The sequence below is a fragment of the Phoenix dactylifera genome, chromosome 6, assembly GCF_051530095.1.
Source record: "Phoenix dactylifera cultivar Ajwa chromosome 6, Ajwa_hap1_PhDact_Kaust_v1.1, whole genome shotgun sequence".
NCBI classification, from domain to species: domain Eukaryota; kingdom Viridiplantae; phylum Streptophyta; class Magnoliopsida; order Arecales; family Arecaceae; genus Phoenix; species Phoenix dactylifera.
Window position 1 is genome coordinate 33,842,619 of NC_143195.1, and position 17,855 is coordinate 33,860,473.

A 17,855-nucleotide genomic window follows, 5' to 3' on the forward strand; every position below is an offset into this window, starting at 1 on the left:
TCTGACTTAAGCATCGGAGGGCCGGCGCCGGAAGACCCGGCCACCGGCTTTTCTGCAGGCACCCCGACAGAGGACGCCGCCCGCCGACGCATCGCTACTCCCTCGCGTCCGCCGACAGCTCCCCCTCCTCGACGGACGATCGCCCCCGGGTCCAATTTCCAGCAACAGTATTATTCATAGAGGAATCTATCCGCTGCAAGAGAAGGATCGTCCTATTATCCCACTAATGAGATTTAAGATTTGGAAAGTAGGCTAGATTATATGTTTTCAATTTGTTGAGAAGGAGCATATGCCATAAACTACAACAATGAAACAAAGATACATTTAGCGGTTGCTGAACTTTCATCTCCAGTGATAAATGCTTGTTTTATAACTAAATTGCCTAACATGAATAAAACAGATTAAACAATTAATATATTATTTTTAGAGATATAAGCTAATATTAGGTATGTCGTTGATACTTATAGAATTCTACTCCTAGAAATGAAAGGATAATAGGTGCATAATCCTAAGAACCCATTTGGTTAGTTGGGAGAATTTCCTCTCCCTAGAATATTTTTTTAAAAAGCTGATGTCTAGATATATGTTGCCTGAAAAAATAATTTTTGCGTGTTTAGTTGACTATAAAAAATGACATATTTTAAAATAGTTTATGTTTAGTTGAGCATCTACTTTTCTCGAAAAGTAATGTAAAATACATGCTATGCTCTTAATAAGAAGAAAAACCTTGCCGTAATTCTATCTAAAATCTTAAAAATAAATTTAGAAAAAATATCTTAATTTTTAGTCCATAAAAAACTGACTATTTTCTTGAGTACATACAAAAAATATTTTTTCAGATATTATTTTTTTAAAAAAATATTTTAATGAGAAAAAATTATTTTTGCTCACAAAATGAGACCAAAATGTTGAAATCTTACCTCCATAAAAAAGCTACTTGTCTATCCTTTTTTTTTAAAAACTTTCGATTAAATATGAGTTATTTCTCCGGAAAAGTAACGAGTCATCGTGTCTCCCAAAGACGGTATTCTGAAAGAACTCTACGAACTTTCCCTACACATTCTCTCTAATAACAGAGAGTTGGACAAGTAATATATTGACGTCAAGAGTTTCATCCGATCGAACGCATCATGAAGGCAGGATATGAAGGCAGTCAAGTTATGACACGTGTTTGCGCATGCACGTTGCTTGGTCATCAACCCTAGGAGCCATGAGGTGCCGGGGCCCAAATAGCCCTGAGAGTCATTTGAAATAAACGATCATGAATCTTGGGTTGCATCTTTCTCTTTCTTCTGAGAAAGGACAATAATAAAAGCCATAGTAAGAATATCCCCAAATTATTTGAAAATAGTAAGAATATCGCCAAGTTGTGCTGCACATAGTAAGAATATCCCCAATTATTTGAAAATAGTTTTCTCTTGATCAAATTATTCTCTAAATTAGTTTTTCAAAAATGCTGCTACTAGCAGTAATATCTTTTACTATCATATATTACCTTTAGCTCTATTATACTTATTTTTTAAATAAATAAATTTATGAATAATTTATAATAAACATATATTATTATTTTTTGTTACCCAAACTTTTTCCAAATTTTGATTTTTTTTTCAAATTCCAAATCATGACATCTAGAAAAATTATTTCTGAGCATCGAACTTATGAGACTGATATTTCACGCTCAATGGTCAAGGGCTATATACTGGTAGATATATATGATATAATCATTAAAAAAATAAATAAAATTTCTTATCAAACAAATTTGTGCCCTGAAACCTTGTTTTTTTTCTGAAAAAATGTCCTCTGTCATTTCAGTTACCACATTAGACACTTGTATCCGCCACCCCATAAAATGATTAAAAGAGTGTTAGAATTCTTGAACTAGCCATGAAATGATGAGTTGCACGTAATTTTGAAATTTATCCTCCTGTAATCTAGTTGAGCCCCTACAAGATTCAACTCTTCTGGTTTCCATGGCAACTAGAGAATGAGAGTTTTCATGTATAGAAATAGAGTATTGGGAGAAAAATGGATCGCTCCGAAACACGTGAACGCATCGCTAGCACGTGACTGGAGGCGCCCGACCTGGAGGTGCCTGAATTTAAGGTGCTCGACCCCAAGACGTCCGACCTCAAAACGCCGAGCCGATCTCAGAAGGTCGACCTTGCCGTTCACACGTTGCGGCCACACCCTGCAGCAACCTCACTGCACCATGCTTCGCTCGTCAGCCATGCCGCGACATGACCAGGGCCATGCCCTGAACAACTGCCAGCAATTAATGCGCATGGCCTTCACAGACCTCCGGCTTACTCAACAATTAATGCGCATGGTCTCCACTGATCTCCGGCTTACCCAACAATTAATGCGCGTGGTCTCCATGGATCTCCGGCCTACTCAAAATCTCAGGCTCCCCACGGCAACCAGTTGACTCACTCAACTACGCCCGGTCACCCACAATAACTCAATAGCTCCAGTCTCGCCCTCCACGGCAGCGCATTAATTTACACGATCATGCTTAATCATGACGATAACTTATTTAATTCGTCCAGTCGAATCACAGGTAACCCGATACCCCTCCTATAAAAGGGGAACCTCCCCCTTCAGAAAGGGGGCTCTAACTCTAATCTCTACATGCAGAATTCTCTCTTTCTCCACAAAAGCTCCCTCTCCCCGACCATCGGCTTCTTGCAGGTCCCTCAGAGGACGCAGCCTGCCGACGTACCGCCACCCGCCACTCTTGCCGGAGCTCCTCCTTCTCAGCCAGTGGTCGCCTCCGGGTCCAATTTCCAGCAATATAGAGCATTAGTTGGAATAAGAGGATGCCGAGATTGCACGCGGTAGGCATGACTATTGTCGTAAGCTGCTAATGCTGATGCCTAATTTTGATTATAAGGACATGCAAGATACATTTAAAAGATAACTCAGTCTATAAGTAACATGGATTGATTGCAAGGTTCCATCATATAGGTTTGCATGGAAAGCAACTAATGGAACGGTTGCACCAAAAGGGAATTGCTAGGATGGCCTGCATGTTGAAAATTTTAATTTCTTTTTTAAAAGATTTAAATTTTTAAATAAAAAATTAAAGTATTATATTTTGATTTTTTTGCATATATATCCTCTTAAATATACAAAAATACATGAATAGCCTCATTAAATTTTTGTTCACATGCATACCAAAAGGGAGTTGTTGTTTATTTTTACGCGAAATTTTTGTAAAAGTAACATGATTCATTTTATAAGTGTTGATATTAACATGAAATCATGTGACAAGATAATATTAATTTTTTTACCACCTTTTTATTAAAAATAACTCAATTATCTTTACTAAATTTTGATCATTTTTTATTAAATTTTTTTAAGTGTCTACCCTCCTAAATATATGTAATTGCATAAATACCCTTGTAAAGTTGCTATTTGCATGTGTATCCTTATAAAGTTTCCTTTTTATGTGTTTACCTATAAAGGTATTTCGGTCATTCCAAATTTAAATTGTTTATTTTCTAACCGTGTAGATGGTATGGGTAGATATATAAAAAAGAAAGAAAAAAAAGTATACATGCAAAATAAATATTTTATGAGAAAATACATGCAAATAGTAATTTTATAAGGATATTCATATAATTTTGTATATTTTGGAAGGTATATATGTAAAAAAACTCTAATATTTTTTTACAAAAAATTAAAATTCTTAAAATCCGTTCTTAGTAAACTCAAATTAGATATCTGAATGCAAATATACTTGCATTTATTAATGTCTAACAGTTTCAGACCTAGTTAGGCTTTGATGATAAATTGATAATGGGCTGGTGCCAACATACACGGGCTAGTGCCAGCATGCTAACTATACGTGCGTGCATGCATGCATAATGCATATATTCATAGTTAATTTTGTATATGGAACATAAGCTTTATGCGTTCCAAAAATATTGATTTTTAAATTTGAATTTAACTTCAAATTTGAATGGGGCTGATTTATGCATCATGATGTATATGCTTTATGGGGCACGAGCGCAAGCGGATCAATAACGTTTCTATTTAAAGAGAGCCGTTGAGATCTTTACAGACTTTGGCCTTGTGTGAACAGTCCTAACGGAAGTGGTTGTTTTGACCATGCCTCCATATGGTCGTGCTTATCCTATAGTACAATACATGAAATCTAGTCCATATCTACATATGGCATCGCTATTTATTGCTGTCATTACTATATTCTCTATATCAAGTTTCCAGAGAAAGAAGAGAGAGAAATAAATAGGGAGAGCGGGGAGGAAAGATTCTCATTTCTCTGTCACACGAGGTAAGGACGGTTGTTGGCATGTCATTGGCCTTAACCATGGACGAAACAAAAAGGTCAATGTGGATCTAAAAGTCAACACCCATATATAAATTGCTCATAAAAGTGACATTAGGCCGCCAACGATTGGTGGGCTTTAAGTAATTCTATCAGACTGCTGTTAAAGAATAATTGGATATGCTTTTCTTCCATTAGTATTGAGGTGGTGTTGGAATGACATACTCACACGTGAATGGTCCAGTAAAATTTTTCATGGGTTGAAGAAGGCATTCGGAAACTTGCGACCCGCATCGAACATTTTCTGGTGGAAGAGGGGCCCAATGGAGGCTGCTACGCGGGTGGAATTCTGCACCTCCCCCTCCCCTCTTATTTTTCTACCAAAAAAAAAAAGAATAATTGGAGACTCCAAGCATAGTTGTGAAGTTAACTAGCTCCATTACAATCGAATTTCCTTAATCTACAAATCTATGTTATGTTTGATTTGCAACCTTATATTTTATTGGTGCAGAAGATAAAGAAGATAAAAAGTGGTCAACATATTTTTGATCATCATGAGGAAGTTGAATATTGGACTTCAATGTTGAGAAGGTAAAGAAACTCCGCAAAAAATAAGTGGATCGAACAAGAAAACTAGGCAACAATGCTGCAAACATCATTCTGATGCTCGAACAAACCTTTAATGTCGTAAAAATGCAGAAGATATATATGAGAATCCATGTAGGCATATATTTATGCTTTATACCGGCTATGTACTAAATAGATTTTAGATACTTATACAATATCAAGAAACATAAATAATTTTTTCCAGTTAGCCTGTTTGGATTATGTCTTGAATTGTTGCAATACATCTCACAAAGTAAATATGACAAAGCTGAAAATAATTTACTTATTGTTTGCATAAAAAAATGTTTCATTTCATTCCAAAAAAAATAGAGAGAGAAACCTTCCAAGTTACCAACCTGGCGTAGCATTACAAAGTCTTTACAGCTGTTGATAGTTGAAGAAGCAATTTATTTGATTGGTTGTGCTATGAAATGCAACATTATCCTGGTGACTAGCACCATAAGGCCATGCTTAGTGGCCAGCACTTTACGGCACTCTGATTTCAAGGTTGAAGCAAATCATTTTAGGTTATTGAAACTTGAGGTAGCTCAATATATAAAGCAAACTTCGTCAATGATACACCTTATCATCTAAGTTAACTGTGGTAACGAAATATTTTTAACCATTTTCCATCATAGCGTGACACAAAAACTTAGAAGTACTCCATGGAGCTTTGACCACTTTAAAACTAACCAAAGAGGGCTCCGCATACAGATAAAATACTACAAGTTTCATTCCAAATTGTTCTTGGATGATTAAGTTGAACTCTTTCTTTGAGCAGAAGCCCACTCAAAGTTCATACATGGACCAAGGCAGTGAAAAAGATGCATGATAACAAGTTGTTCAGGTCGTGCCACTTGCAAATACACGCGACCGCGTGTCACACATCCTTGGGTATTTGACAGAAGATTTCATTAAAAAAAAAAAGAAGGGAAAAAAAAAAAGATGGAGAAGAGAAGAGGAAAGGGGGGAGAGGGAATAGGTAGAAAGGTGCAACGAGAAAGGCGCCCATGCCACACGCGTTGCCCAACCGCTCTTACCGAGTGGCCGTCCATCTTCTTTCCTTGCAAGATTGCAGGCCAGCCAACCGAGTCCTTTTCCACAAAAATTATCTTGGTGCGGTGGAGCGGCAATTGAGCCCTCTAAGCTTCCTTTCATTCCTCCACCTACAACTCTATCATCTATCCCTATCATCACGATATCATTGTCCTCTATTTGTGCTACACTTGTTCATTTTATTCTAGCCAGATTCGGTGTTGTGAATAATTGATCTTCTTTCGAGACATCAACCACTGGATTGCCCCTCGAATGGATCTTCAAGCATCCCAAACTTTTTTTTCCATCTGCCTGCATAGATCTTGCACGATTCAATTGGCTGACATCGCGAAAGAAGGTAAATTATTCTTTCGTATGGAAGATACAATCCGAACCCCTTCTAGCCGCACTTAGTCGATAATCAACATCGTGCTTGCCCTGATCCATATTTTGTCCGCTTACATAGCTCAAAAAATTATCAGGACAATTGGTTTAAATCTAGGAGGCAATTCTGTGGTTGAAGCTTGCAAGGTGTTCCTGCTTGACCGTTGTACTCAAAAAATAAAATAAAATAAAACATTAAGTCGTAAAGTCGAACACACATGTCGACCACTTTATTGATTTTAAGTTTATCACATTTTGCCAGTGCAAGCCCGGTATCTTGTCCTCCTCCACTATGCTTCAACCTCATTGTCAATGTCCTACAATAGCAGGCTTCAGAATGTGGACAACTAGAAAATGATGAGAAGTAGGAGTGTCTAAGAAGCAATGCTATTAATTAACTTGATATCAAAACATCAATACAATTGCTGAAATTCATACAATATATAGTTATTTCAAACTTCAAAGCTCTGAGGAGCAGGAACAAGACCCCAGAATGTGTGTTTCCAGACTGAAGGCTGAATTTTTTAATCTTCAATATTTTTTGAGATCAATGATGATTGGTGAAGTAAGTAATGCATCATTTCTGTGTCACGTTAGAGAATCAGAGTCTGGTCAGAGGTCCCTTCCAACTGAAAGGTAGGACAACAGAGTCATTGGATTCAGCAATAAGGTGAGGATAGGGGGACTGGGTCCCCAAAGATTATAGAGGGGAGGGGTATGCTTGCTGTTAATTGGAAATAAGAAACTTGGGTTAAAAGGAAGTACATTTTAATCAATAAGGATTCCCTTGTTGGGGACTCCCTAACTGCCCATAGGCCCCATACCAGCTCTGGACTTAATTCTCCCCAAAGCACCCCTGGGATACAGTAGGGGCAAGTCCAAGGTCCCTTTTCCTTTCATTAGGTGTGCTTTGTCTTTGGTGTGAGATCCAGCAACACAATGGACCATGCCTCTGCCAAAAGGCAGTGTCTGAACGAGAATAGTGTGCATGAAGCAATAGTAAAGAGAAGACAGGCAAACACACACTCTCTCTCTGTTTTTTTTTTGATTATAACAAGCAAGCACACTCAAGCAGAGCAAGGTAGCAACAGCAGCAGTCGCTGCTCCACTCCTCCAATTGGGTAAAAAGAATCCTTTTCTTTATTTAAAACAGTTGCCAGATCAGTCGATCATATGGCCTCAAGAGATTGGCCTCCATTAATCACAAAAAAAATTGTTTGAAAAAATAATTACACGATCTTTAAACAGATGAAAAAACAACAAAAAAAAAAAATCAAAAAATTCCAATGAGTTGGACTTGTAATTACAGTCACCTTGTACAACATAAAGTTCCTGAAAATGGAATTAGATTTCCTTTCCTTTTCCTCATGGTTCGCTGCTCTTATTGGTAGATGGCCCAATTCCCACCTGCAACCAAGGAGAGCTCTCCCCTCCCATGTTGATGTCCTTGAGGTCACTCAGCTTCGCTAGCTTGACCATGCTGTCCGCCTCCTCATCCACACTCGCATTAGTAATTGCTTCGTCGTTGTGATCCCTGCTGCTGTTGATCACGTTGTTGTTATTGTTGCTGTTGCTGGGAGAAGTGGCTTTGTTCTTGTCGTTGTTGGTGTTGGTGTTGCTCTGGTCAATCCATGGCTTTAGATATAGTGATGATGGCATATGAAGCAGCAACGAGCTTCTGATGTCCTGCCGGACCCCAGCCGGGTCCTCCTCAATTGGGGCAGGGAGGTTGAGGTCGAGCGCGTCCGAGCTCTGGAACATGGGCGTCAGCATCAACTGGGGGTGGAGGCCCGCGGAGGCATGGTCGGGCGGCAGCGGGTGGAGCTTCGCAACCGCACCAACATCCGGTGCGTTCGATGTGATCCAGTGGCACCGCTTGTGCCCGCCAAGCGCCTGTCCTGACGCGAACACCCGGTGGCATATCGAGCATTCGTGCACCTTCGACTTCTTCTTGAGCGGCATGACGGCCAGCGGCGGGTTGTCGAATGGCACGATCGCCATCGCCATCTCGCTGTTGCTGTTGTTATCATGAGTAATCACCTCGTCGTCGGGCGGGGCCTCGTCGAGGTCGTCGAGCTTGGCGGCGAAGCAGCCCTTGACCTTCTTGTGGCTGGCCCGGTGGCCGCCGAGGGCCTGGTGGGAGCTGAAGACCTTCTTACAAGCCTTGCACTCAAACATTCCTCTCGGCACGGCCGGGGCGGGGGCTTTAGACTTGTCGGCGGTGGCGGCGATCGTGATCGGGTGATGCCGCCGGTCTTCTTCCTTGCTGGCGGAGGCGCACGACTCCTCGGGCTCGACGATGACCATCGGGTCAACACGAGCGGCCGACAGCATCACGAGACAATTGGCAAGGTCCTCCTCCTCGCTGGGCGGGCAGACAGGCACGACCGCCTTGGCCCGGCGCGACCGCTTCCCTTTCGACCAGCCCGCGCACCCTCGGACGGGGTCGTCGGCGTCGGCATCGGATCGAGGGGACGAGGCGAGGGAGTCGTCGCCGGCGTCCTCCCCGGAGCTGCATTTGCCGTGCTCGAGGAAGGACTTCCAGGAGAGGAACTCCTTGCCGCAGTTCTCGCAGACGCGGCAGCTCTTGAAGCGGTTGGGGTTGGTGCGGAGGGCGTACATGCGCCTGTGGCCACCGGGTGGATTGAGCTTGTCATCCCATTCGCTCGAAGGGGGGTCGTCATCGGGGTCGGCATGGCCGCCGGGCGCGTCATCGTTGATGCCGTGGGCTCGCATGTGGCCACCAAGCGCACGGCCGCAGCCGAATCCCTTCTTGCAGACCCGGCAGTAGTGCTTGTAGACCTGCTGCTGCTGTGGCTGCTGCTGTTGGTCCATCACCATAGCCATCATAGAATAGAAGAAAGATGGATAGAGAAGAGAAAGAGAGGAAGGGGGAATGAGAGCGGAGTTGGGTGGGTGGTTTTTCTAGAGAGGTTGGTTAGTGAGTTTGTATGGTGGAAGACTAAGCTCTTTTGTATCTCTATAAGTGGTGCTATGGGTCTCTCTCTCTCTCTCTCCCCTTCTCTCCTCTCTCCGATTCTGTTTCTCTCCTGGTTTTTAGTTGAGGTGTTGATTGGATGTGGATGAGGAACGAGAGTGGAGCTGGGTTGCAGTCGTTGGCGACAAGTGGGTGTAAGGGGAGGGGGTTGGGTCCGGGCCGGGTGGAACGGGGGTGGGGGACGGGCGCCGCCGAGTCAACGGTCAGCGTTTCCCGGGCCGGAGAGGGGAGGGCAGTGAGAGAGGAGTGATGGACTTCGCCACCACCATCCATTCATATTACTTCAATTCCAAGGCAAAAACAAAAAAAAGAAGGGGGATAAAAGGGGAGAATAAATTGAAGAAGGGGTCACCTTGTTACTTCTCCTATGTAGCAGGGCCCCAGTAGTAGCTAGCTTATCTTCCCCAGGATCATGGAATATAAGCATTATTTTCTAGGTAGTAGACAAAATGGTAGCTTCTTTCAAAACCAGTTACTGATAAGGAACTTACAACCAAATATTGCGTAATAATCCTCAATATTATAACAAGAAAAATGATGATGATAGCATAAAACAGTTTTATTTTCAGAGAATGATGATGTTCCTCTTAAATCAGTTTGTAGCACATAAAACACTAATTTTATTCAGAAAAATTAAAACTAATTCAACAATGAAAAGGAGATCTCATGATCAAATTGGACGCTTGATTACCTAACCCAACCACTAAATATAAAATTTCATCAGGCATGAGCACTTGTGTTCTCATAGACCTTCCCGGGAGCATTTCACAAGTATATAACAATGACAGCTTTCATGGTTAGTTGGAAAGTCATGGTCTTTAGAATTACATAGTGTGATATACCAAGAATCCAATTAGCTCAAGTTTGTTGCCTTGGCTAGCTTCTTGTCTAGTTGCATCTCAAAGTCATTTTCAACTTGCTCTAGACTGATTTAATCTAGTGGAAAATACTACCGGCTTCAAGCTCTATAATTCAGAGGCATATGGTCCTTGAATTAATGTAACAGCAATCAAAATTATTTGAGCTGTAATATAGCAAAAAGAGTCGCTCCGCTTCACTAACATAAAAGAATCTCTCTATCCCATAGTAAACTCTCTATTTGTGTTCAACCGGTGTTCACCGACCGGTTTGCTCGAGCTTCCCCTCCCATGCGGATATTATTGATATGCGGTATTTTTCATGTGCATCTTTGAATGGAAAAATAGCTTGTTAAAAATCATTGGAGGTCCTTGCTTAGCTAGCCAAGGTTAGATTACTAGTCATTATTCCATGCTACTCTAATTAGTCATTCTAATACTTTCCTAGCTAGAATATAAGTTTTAAAGTGATAGCATTAGTTCATTGCCTATTCTTGCAGTGTCGGGCATCTCCTTGTAATGTTGGGCGCCTTTGTAAGAGTTGTGGAGGGCCTTATTCTACTTCAGGGTGCGAAGAGCTGAGCGTCTCGTCCAGAAGAAATTTAGAATTGGCTAGAAGTCATAATTATACTAATATTTAATTAATATAATTTTATTTCTCTCTAAATTTATTTTCAATATATTATTTTCTTCTCACAAATATTTTCCTATTTATTGTCCTCGGTATTAGATGGCCCTTCTACAATCATGCCGTTTGACAAATTATAGGAGCTTAGCATCAGATTTTTCATGGCTTACTCAAATCTTGCAGCATCAAATTTTTTTGCTTTTATTTTTCTTGATTTAATTGTGGAATAATTATTCAGGTCACCTAATAATCATCAAGCATGGAACAATGCTTTCAGTAGGCAATCATAATTAGAAGAGGACGGCCTTAATGGTCCATGCCTTCAATTACAATAGGCAATCATAATCAAAAGAGAACGGCCTTAATGGAAATGGGGTTGGACTGGACAAAAACGAAGTCATTAAGGGCACTTCATTCAACTTGCGATTTCTCCAGGTTATTGCTCAAAAAATAAAAAACAAACAAATAAATAAAAATTCTTCTACGATTTATTGGTGGTCGAGTCTTGTTCTGGCCTGGGGCGTTGACCGGGTAAGAGCCACACGTGCTAGGATATCATGTGAGGCCCAGAGTTAACGTGCCACGTAGCATGGAAAGTGTCGTCTTCTTCTTTTAACTCGCAATTTTTTAATCATATTTTCCTATAATGCTTCCCTTTCGTTTCCGGGTAACTGGCCGGCGCGTTCGACGAAGCGTGCCAGATGTCGCGTACTTTAGCGTACTCCTAAGCGCTGGTCCGGTCGTACAACGCAGGCCCAACTGGGGCCCGCATCGTACGGGCAAGCGATTCATTCTAAAAATGCGCGATTTCTAGGCCGCACTTGTGGGATCCAGCCAGCGAGCGCTCAACTGGAGCCCGCATATCCGGGACCATTTGCATCGAACTTTTGACGGGCTGGATGCGGCCCAGGCTCGAACGTTTGACGGGCTGTTTGGATTCAACTGTTGACGGGCTGGACGGCCATTTGGGGTTGGGGACGCGGGCGCTGGGCTTTGAATGCCCGGCCTCGGCCATTTTGCATCAGTGGGATATGCTGCAAATTGAGAAGGCCAATACTCGGGTAGGTTTTTGCCCATTCTTTTCTTGTCTTTTCTTTTCTTTTCAAAAGTCCAACTCAGTGAGAATATAAATCATACCTACTTGCATACATATTTATGCACATATATATACCTTACATACATACATATATATGTATAAGTGTGCGTAACAAATCATTATTTTCTTCTTTAGTAGGAGGTTTTTTCTGATAGCTTCGATGGCTAGTTCTCTAAGCCCTTATTCTCTAAAAAAAAGGATAGTCATAAATAAAGGTATAATAGAACATAATAAATCACACTAAGATATGGATGAATTGAGCGAGATGCATGATTGATCCGTCATACCATAATATTACCGTCATCAGGCTCAATTATTTGACTGTCCTAGTTGGTGTTCATTCAGTTGAGAATTTAGCCAAATATATATCATGGTTGAGATCAGCTTAGTAAAAAATGGAGCAGATAATATTCAAGTGGAGATGAAAAATAATTGAATCGTGCACAAATCTAGAACCGATGAAGTATGTGGAGAAAAGATATGGGCATTTCCGAGATATACGAACGTATCAATTAATTAGATAATTTGAACTCATGAATAATGTTCTTTAGAGTCCAAGAATTGATTTTGAAGAAGTTGCATTGATTAGTAATCTATTTTTACTGCGAAAGAGGAGTGCCAAAATTTCTTTGCATTGATTTTTAGTGACAAATATATGGACATTTCAACGAAGTTGCATTAAGAAGTCAAGAATTTTTCTACCTTTTTCTAAATTAAAACTTTCCGTCTCCTGTATCGGCTCGGCCAGTTGTCCAGTGTTTATTGCGGTCAATATAGATTTGCCATTAATATTACTACAAGTTCTTAGCTCGTGCATTCGGTGTCGTGGTGTAGTTGGTTATCACGTCAGTCTAACACACTGAAGGTCTCCGGTTCGAGTCCGGGCGACGCCAATTCGAGCATTTCTTTTAGCCCATTTTGAATTTTGTTTACACAAAGTGTAACACAATATAGATTCACATCCTTTCTTCAAAAAAACAAGGTCCACATTTCAAATTCTAAACTCTATATTTCTGTTTTGAATTTTTGTATCCGTTTCAGAATATTTTTAATGAATAACAAGGTAAATGATAAATATCATAGCAAGGACTAGTAGAGGAAGGGATGAAAAACTCCTCAAAGATACTGTTTTCTTTTAAAGGAAATGGACGACAACGATAATACATTGGTTTATACTGCATGAGTCATTTCATTCCTCTTAGAGAACAGATTGACGGAATTTATTGACATGGGATCTCAAAATAGAGACTTAACAATCAAAATCCCTTTTTAATTATCTCTCTCTTAATTGTGTGTTTTTTGAGTGCATAAACATTGTACAGATTGGTTATTTGGCACCTCTCTCCCTAGAAAAAGGGTCTTGAGTTTTGGACAAAGGTGTCAGCATTCCCATCATATTTCTTTTGGGGCTCGTTTGGTTTATCGAAAACATTTTTTCTCATAAAAAGCAGATTCCTGAAAAAAGGATATCTGAAAAAATACTTTTGACATATTTGGTTGACCATAAGAAAGTGACAGATTTCTAGAGCGCTCGTGTTTGGTTGACCATCCACTTTTCTGAAAAGATTATGTCTAATTCCTATTATACCATTAATAAAAATTAGGTCTTTAACGCTTTGGATCAAATAAAGATCTTTGAAGGGCCTTTTTGGGAAAAAAAATAAAAATGTTGCAATTCCCGAATCACAGAAAAGTAACTTTCTTATGTTTCTCATAGGAAATACATTCTCATGAAACGTGGGAATCATATTCCCACAAGAATACAATTTTTTCTTCTCTCTCTCTTGAAAACTCTAACCAAACAAGAGACATCTTTTACTTTTCTGTTGACCACATTTTCTTTCCTTCTTTTTCCGCAAACCAAACGAGCCCTTGATACAAGTAAGAAAGAATGTCATACTCTAAACTACTTTTATATAATATTTTCTCTTATCCACATATATGCTTGGAAGAATGTCAAGAGAAAAGAAGGGACTGCAAATTGGGACCTAAGCTACTGACGGGGGGTGAAATGGATCGTCGAGCCCACGGCTAAAAGGCCACCCAGTCTTGGCCCAATAAATGTCAACACCGATCGGTTGAACCTTCGGTCCAGCCTAGAGCCAGCTTGGCTTCGAACTCCGTCAAAAGCTCCATCGGCTTCGGATATTCACCAACTCCCCCGAATAAGTTTAAGGCGTCTCCAATATTCGCTGACCCACACCGACCGAGCTTGGGGCGCCCACTCCGGTAATACTCCCTGATCCTCGAGCTCGAGGTGCTCCACTAGGTACACTTCGGAATATGAGGAGCAGAGCTGCTCTCGGCACCCGTTTGGTCGACCTCGCCAAATGCATGATGCGACCTCTCAACGAGCTTGGCCTTGCCATACACCGCATTCATGTGCGCGTCTACGCCATCCTACGTGGCCATACATTACAACACCACCAAGCCACACCTCCATAGCTAGCCCTCAAAGTCAACGAACGGCACCATAACTACTCCGGCCATACCCTGCTATGACTGTCAACACCTTACCGTTCTTGAGAACGGATAGCACCATACGCCACCAACCAGCCTTAGTTGCGCGCCATTCGGCTCAGAGCCACGCCTCCTCATGATAAGGGCGGACAGTGCTTCTGCCACCTGGGCCTCTCCTCTGCAACTATAAATAGCCCGGTCAGGTAACTTCTAAAGGACTTTTTGGCTGGACCAAATTTACCCTACTTTAACTTGATCGTCGGAGGGCCCTCATCGGAAACACCGGTGAGGCTTTGTGCAGGTTCGTTGCCGTCGCGCAGGAGGTGGCCCCATCTTTTTCTTCCAACTACCGGCAGCTCCCTCGACTCCTCCGGCGTGGTCACCCTCGTGCCAAATTTGAACCACAACATCTCCTATATTTGATTGCAAGCCATCATCTATCATTTATCTATGTCCTTAGAGAAGCAAGTAGAATGTACGAATTCTAAACTACCAAATCTACTATGAGAAATGCTTATTGGAGCTGATTGTGGATTTTGGAATATAAGGAACTTTTTTTGGTTATTATTGATTGAAAGGAACAAATCACAAGTGAGGTACAACTCAAATATGCAAGATGAATGGGAAATTTTTAACACACCATCCAAATTATATAAATACTTTATTTTATTGAAATGCATTTTAAGATTAGGAAAATGGTATAAAGTTAATTGATGCAATAATTGCACCCAAAACATTGAAAGTGCCCACAACTACCAAGGTATCCTGGAAGATATGTTTGAAACTTCAATGTTGAACATCACTTTTGTCAATAACAGGTGGTTTTGGGGTATCAAGGAAGAGCTAACAGCGTTGTGTAGTCTAAAATCATTTATACACTCTGAATAAAAAGGTACTAAAACCATTTATCTGGGTAATGTTGATAAATTTACTATAAAGTCCAAATAACAAATATTCCCTGGTAAGCTTTCTGAAATTTTTTAATTATTCACTATGCAAATCCCCCCTCGATGGTTGATCAAATAAAATAAAACAAAGTAAACAGTTAGTGCATCTTCTTGGGGATGATAGTTGGATATTAATCCTACTAAATATAGGAATCTATTCTTCCATGCAAAGAGATAACTTAGTGATAGTACAAGAAACTTGATTACCTTATGATATGCAATTAATAGAGGAATGAAATACAATTTTCTTTTAAAAAGAAAACATGCTATACGTAACATTATGAGTTTGTAAAGTAAAAAAATTTAATGAATTAATTAATCATGTATATTTCATGAATAAGTCATAAAATTGTAAGTAATAAAAAAAATTGAAGGACTGTTAGTTAATTTGTTTGCTGAGAATTGTCAGGAGAATCATTCAGCCAAGAAAAAAAGCAGAGGATTACTTGAAAAAGTCTAGTAATTCATACAATATGAATGGAAAATAATGGATATTGATCAAAGAACAAGAGTCTTGTTTGCCCAAGTCAAATCCAGCACTGTTTCCCATCCTCTGGGAATATATACCGGCTATTAGCACGAATAACAGCGCATGCACATATAGCAATTATCTAGCTATTGATAGGTCAGGATGACACCGAATTACAAACAAGATCCAATCCAAACAAAAAGGCAGAAAAAATGGGTTTGGTAAGTAATACTACTCCTAGACCTCCTAATACAAGAACTAATCCAAAAAATGCTACAAGAATATTATGTATTGGTTCAGGTAAATCCATTCTTAATCTTCCTGATAGTTGTAGTATTGTTTCATCATTGTGCTGGGCCACTTGTAGTACGACTGAGTGGGTCAGGTTGGGGTGGGCTTTGGCCACATCCAAATAATATAAATTCAAAATATATTTCTCAGATTCAAATTCAATTCTATTTAAAACTTGAAACCTATATCCAATATTGGATCCAACAAATAAATTATTTTGCTACAATTTTAAAAAGCATCCAAGTTCTATATCCTGAATTGTGAAACAGGAAAGGAATAATGATACAAAAATAAAAATTATTTTTAAAAAAAAGATATTAACTCAACTGATATGTATGTATACATATTTATGCATTTTATGTGCATATATGTATGCATCTCTCCCTCTCTCTTTATGTATGTGGGGTTCGGATATTGGGTTTCGGGGGTATCAATCACTTAAATCCCAATCTGGCCCAATAAGATTTTGGGTCTAATTTTAGAATCCAAATCCAATCATGGGTAGTTTATTAGATTTAGTTTTCTTATCCAAACCAGGTTTTAGATCGGGTTAATGTATCGTTGTCCTCTATTAACCTCCTAATCATGGCCTTTATTTGTCCGTGCTCGGTTGTACAGCGAAAAGGCCAAAACGTGTGGGGTTTGAGATCCTTCAACTGGATATCGAAAGTTTTTGTCTACAGGGTTCAAGTACGACTCGGACCTGAACAGCTTGTCCTACCTGGAGGTTGATGGTGTTCTTAGTTCCCACCAGCTTTTAAAAGAGAAGCTTTTTTGATTGGCGTGGTGGGTGTATTAAAACTTAAAAGTAAGATCATTCGCTGATGCTTTTGTTCTTTTAGGCTAATCCTTGCTACCTATGAGAAACTTGGAAAACACTTTCAGCAAGAGGGCCATACTTGTATAAAGAAGAGATCAATTTGAATGCAAGAAGGTTGGTAGATAATTTTGTGAATAGCAACTTGAATGCAGGTAGGTGGACGGGTGATTTGTTAAATCCTTTAAAAGTATAAGATAGTAAATATGCTGAGGAACCAATTAGCTCAAAAGTTTGAGCTCGTAAGTGGATGGATCCATAAATATATAAGCAAACTAGAGTGCTTAATCTATCTAATTTGGATTATCTTCAGCACCCTGAGTATGAAAAATAGACCCAAAAAGAGATGGCACATGAATTAGTAAGTGGGAGCATGAAGGCATCGATAGACAAGAGAAACCATGAGCTTTGATGATATGTTAAAATCCAACCTGGAATGAACAAGACTTTTGTTAAAAACACTGCACCTCTCCATGTCAGAGAATCTTGAGAAAACCGGAATGGCTATATGCATAACACCGGAGAATATGGGAAGAAGGGAAAAAGGTTTAAAGATAAATAAGCTCCTTTTGATCTAATTTAAAATGAAATTCAGATTTGTTTTGGGATCAACATGTCAAAATGCAGCTAACTCGGCTCATTGTGTCCAAGACTATCGATTCAGCGATTTCAAATGTCACTTTGCACTTTCGTCTTCCTTCTCTATCTACATGTAGTGGCATCTTAGACCCCTTATCAAAGAGCTGAGCAAGGAGACAGGTGGCTGATGATGTTAATTTGTTCCTACTCATAATTAGGTTACTGAAAGGAAAAGATCTCTCCGGCCAAAAAGATCCAAATTTTCCATCATGGTACAACAATGTTGTTGGCTCTGGTGAGCAACAAGAGTACAAGATTTTCTTGATTGGCCAACTTGATGTTGCGATACATGCTAAAAAATCCCCAGAAGAACCCATCCTCTGAATGCTATAGGCGTTTA

At 40.0% G+C, this 17,855-nt stretch overlaps 1 protein-coding gene and 1 non-coding gene across 2 annotated transcripts; one reads left to right on the forward strand and one right to left on the reverse strand.

Annotated features, from left to right (window-relative positions):
* Positions 1 to 7,430: 7,430 nt before the first annotated feature.
* On the reverse strand, positions 7,431 to 9,609 carry LOC103711679 (zinc finger protein ZAT9-like). Its single transcript, XM_008797924.6, has one exon. The coding sequence runs from the start codon at positions 9,161 to 9,163 to the stop codon at positions 7,679 to 7,681; it is 1,485 nt and encodes a 494-aa protein (XP_008796146.6). The 5' UTR covers positions 9,164 to 9,609; the 3' UTR covers positions 7,431 to 7,678.
* Positions 9,610 to 12,711: 3,102 nt separating this feature from the next.
* Positions 12,712 to 12,785, forward strand: TRNAV-AAC (transfer RNA valine (anticodon AAC)). Its single transcript has one exon. It is a non-coding gene; the product is annotated as a tRNA-Val (tRNA).
* Positions 12,786 to 17,855: the final 5,070 nt, after the last annotated feature.

Coding starts and splice junctions, on each gene's coding strand:
- LOC103711679 (XM_008797924.6), bottom strand. CDS start 9,163: ATGATGGCTATGGTGATGGACCAACAGCAGCAGCCACAGCAGCAGCAG.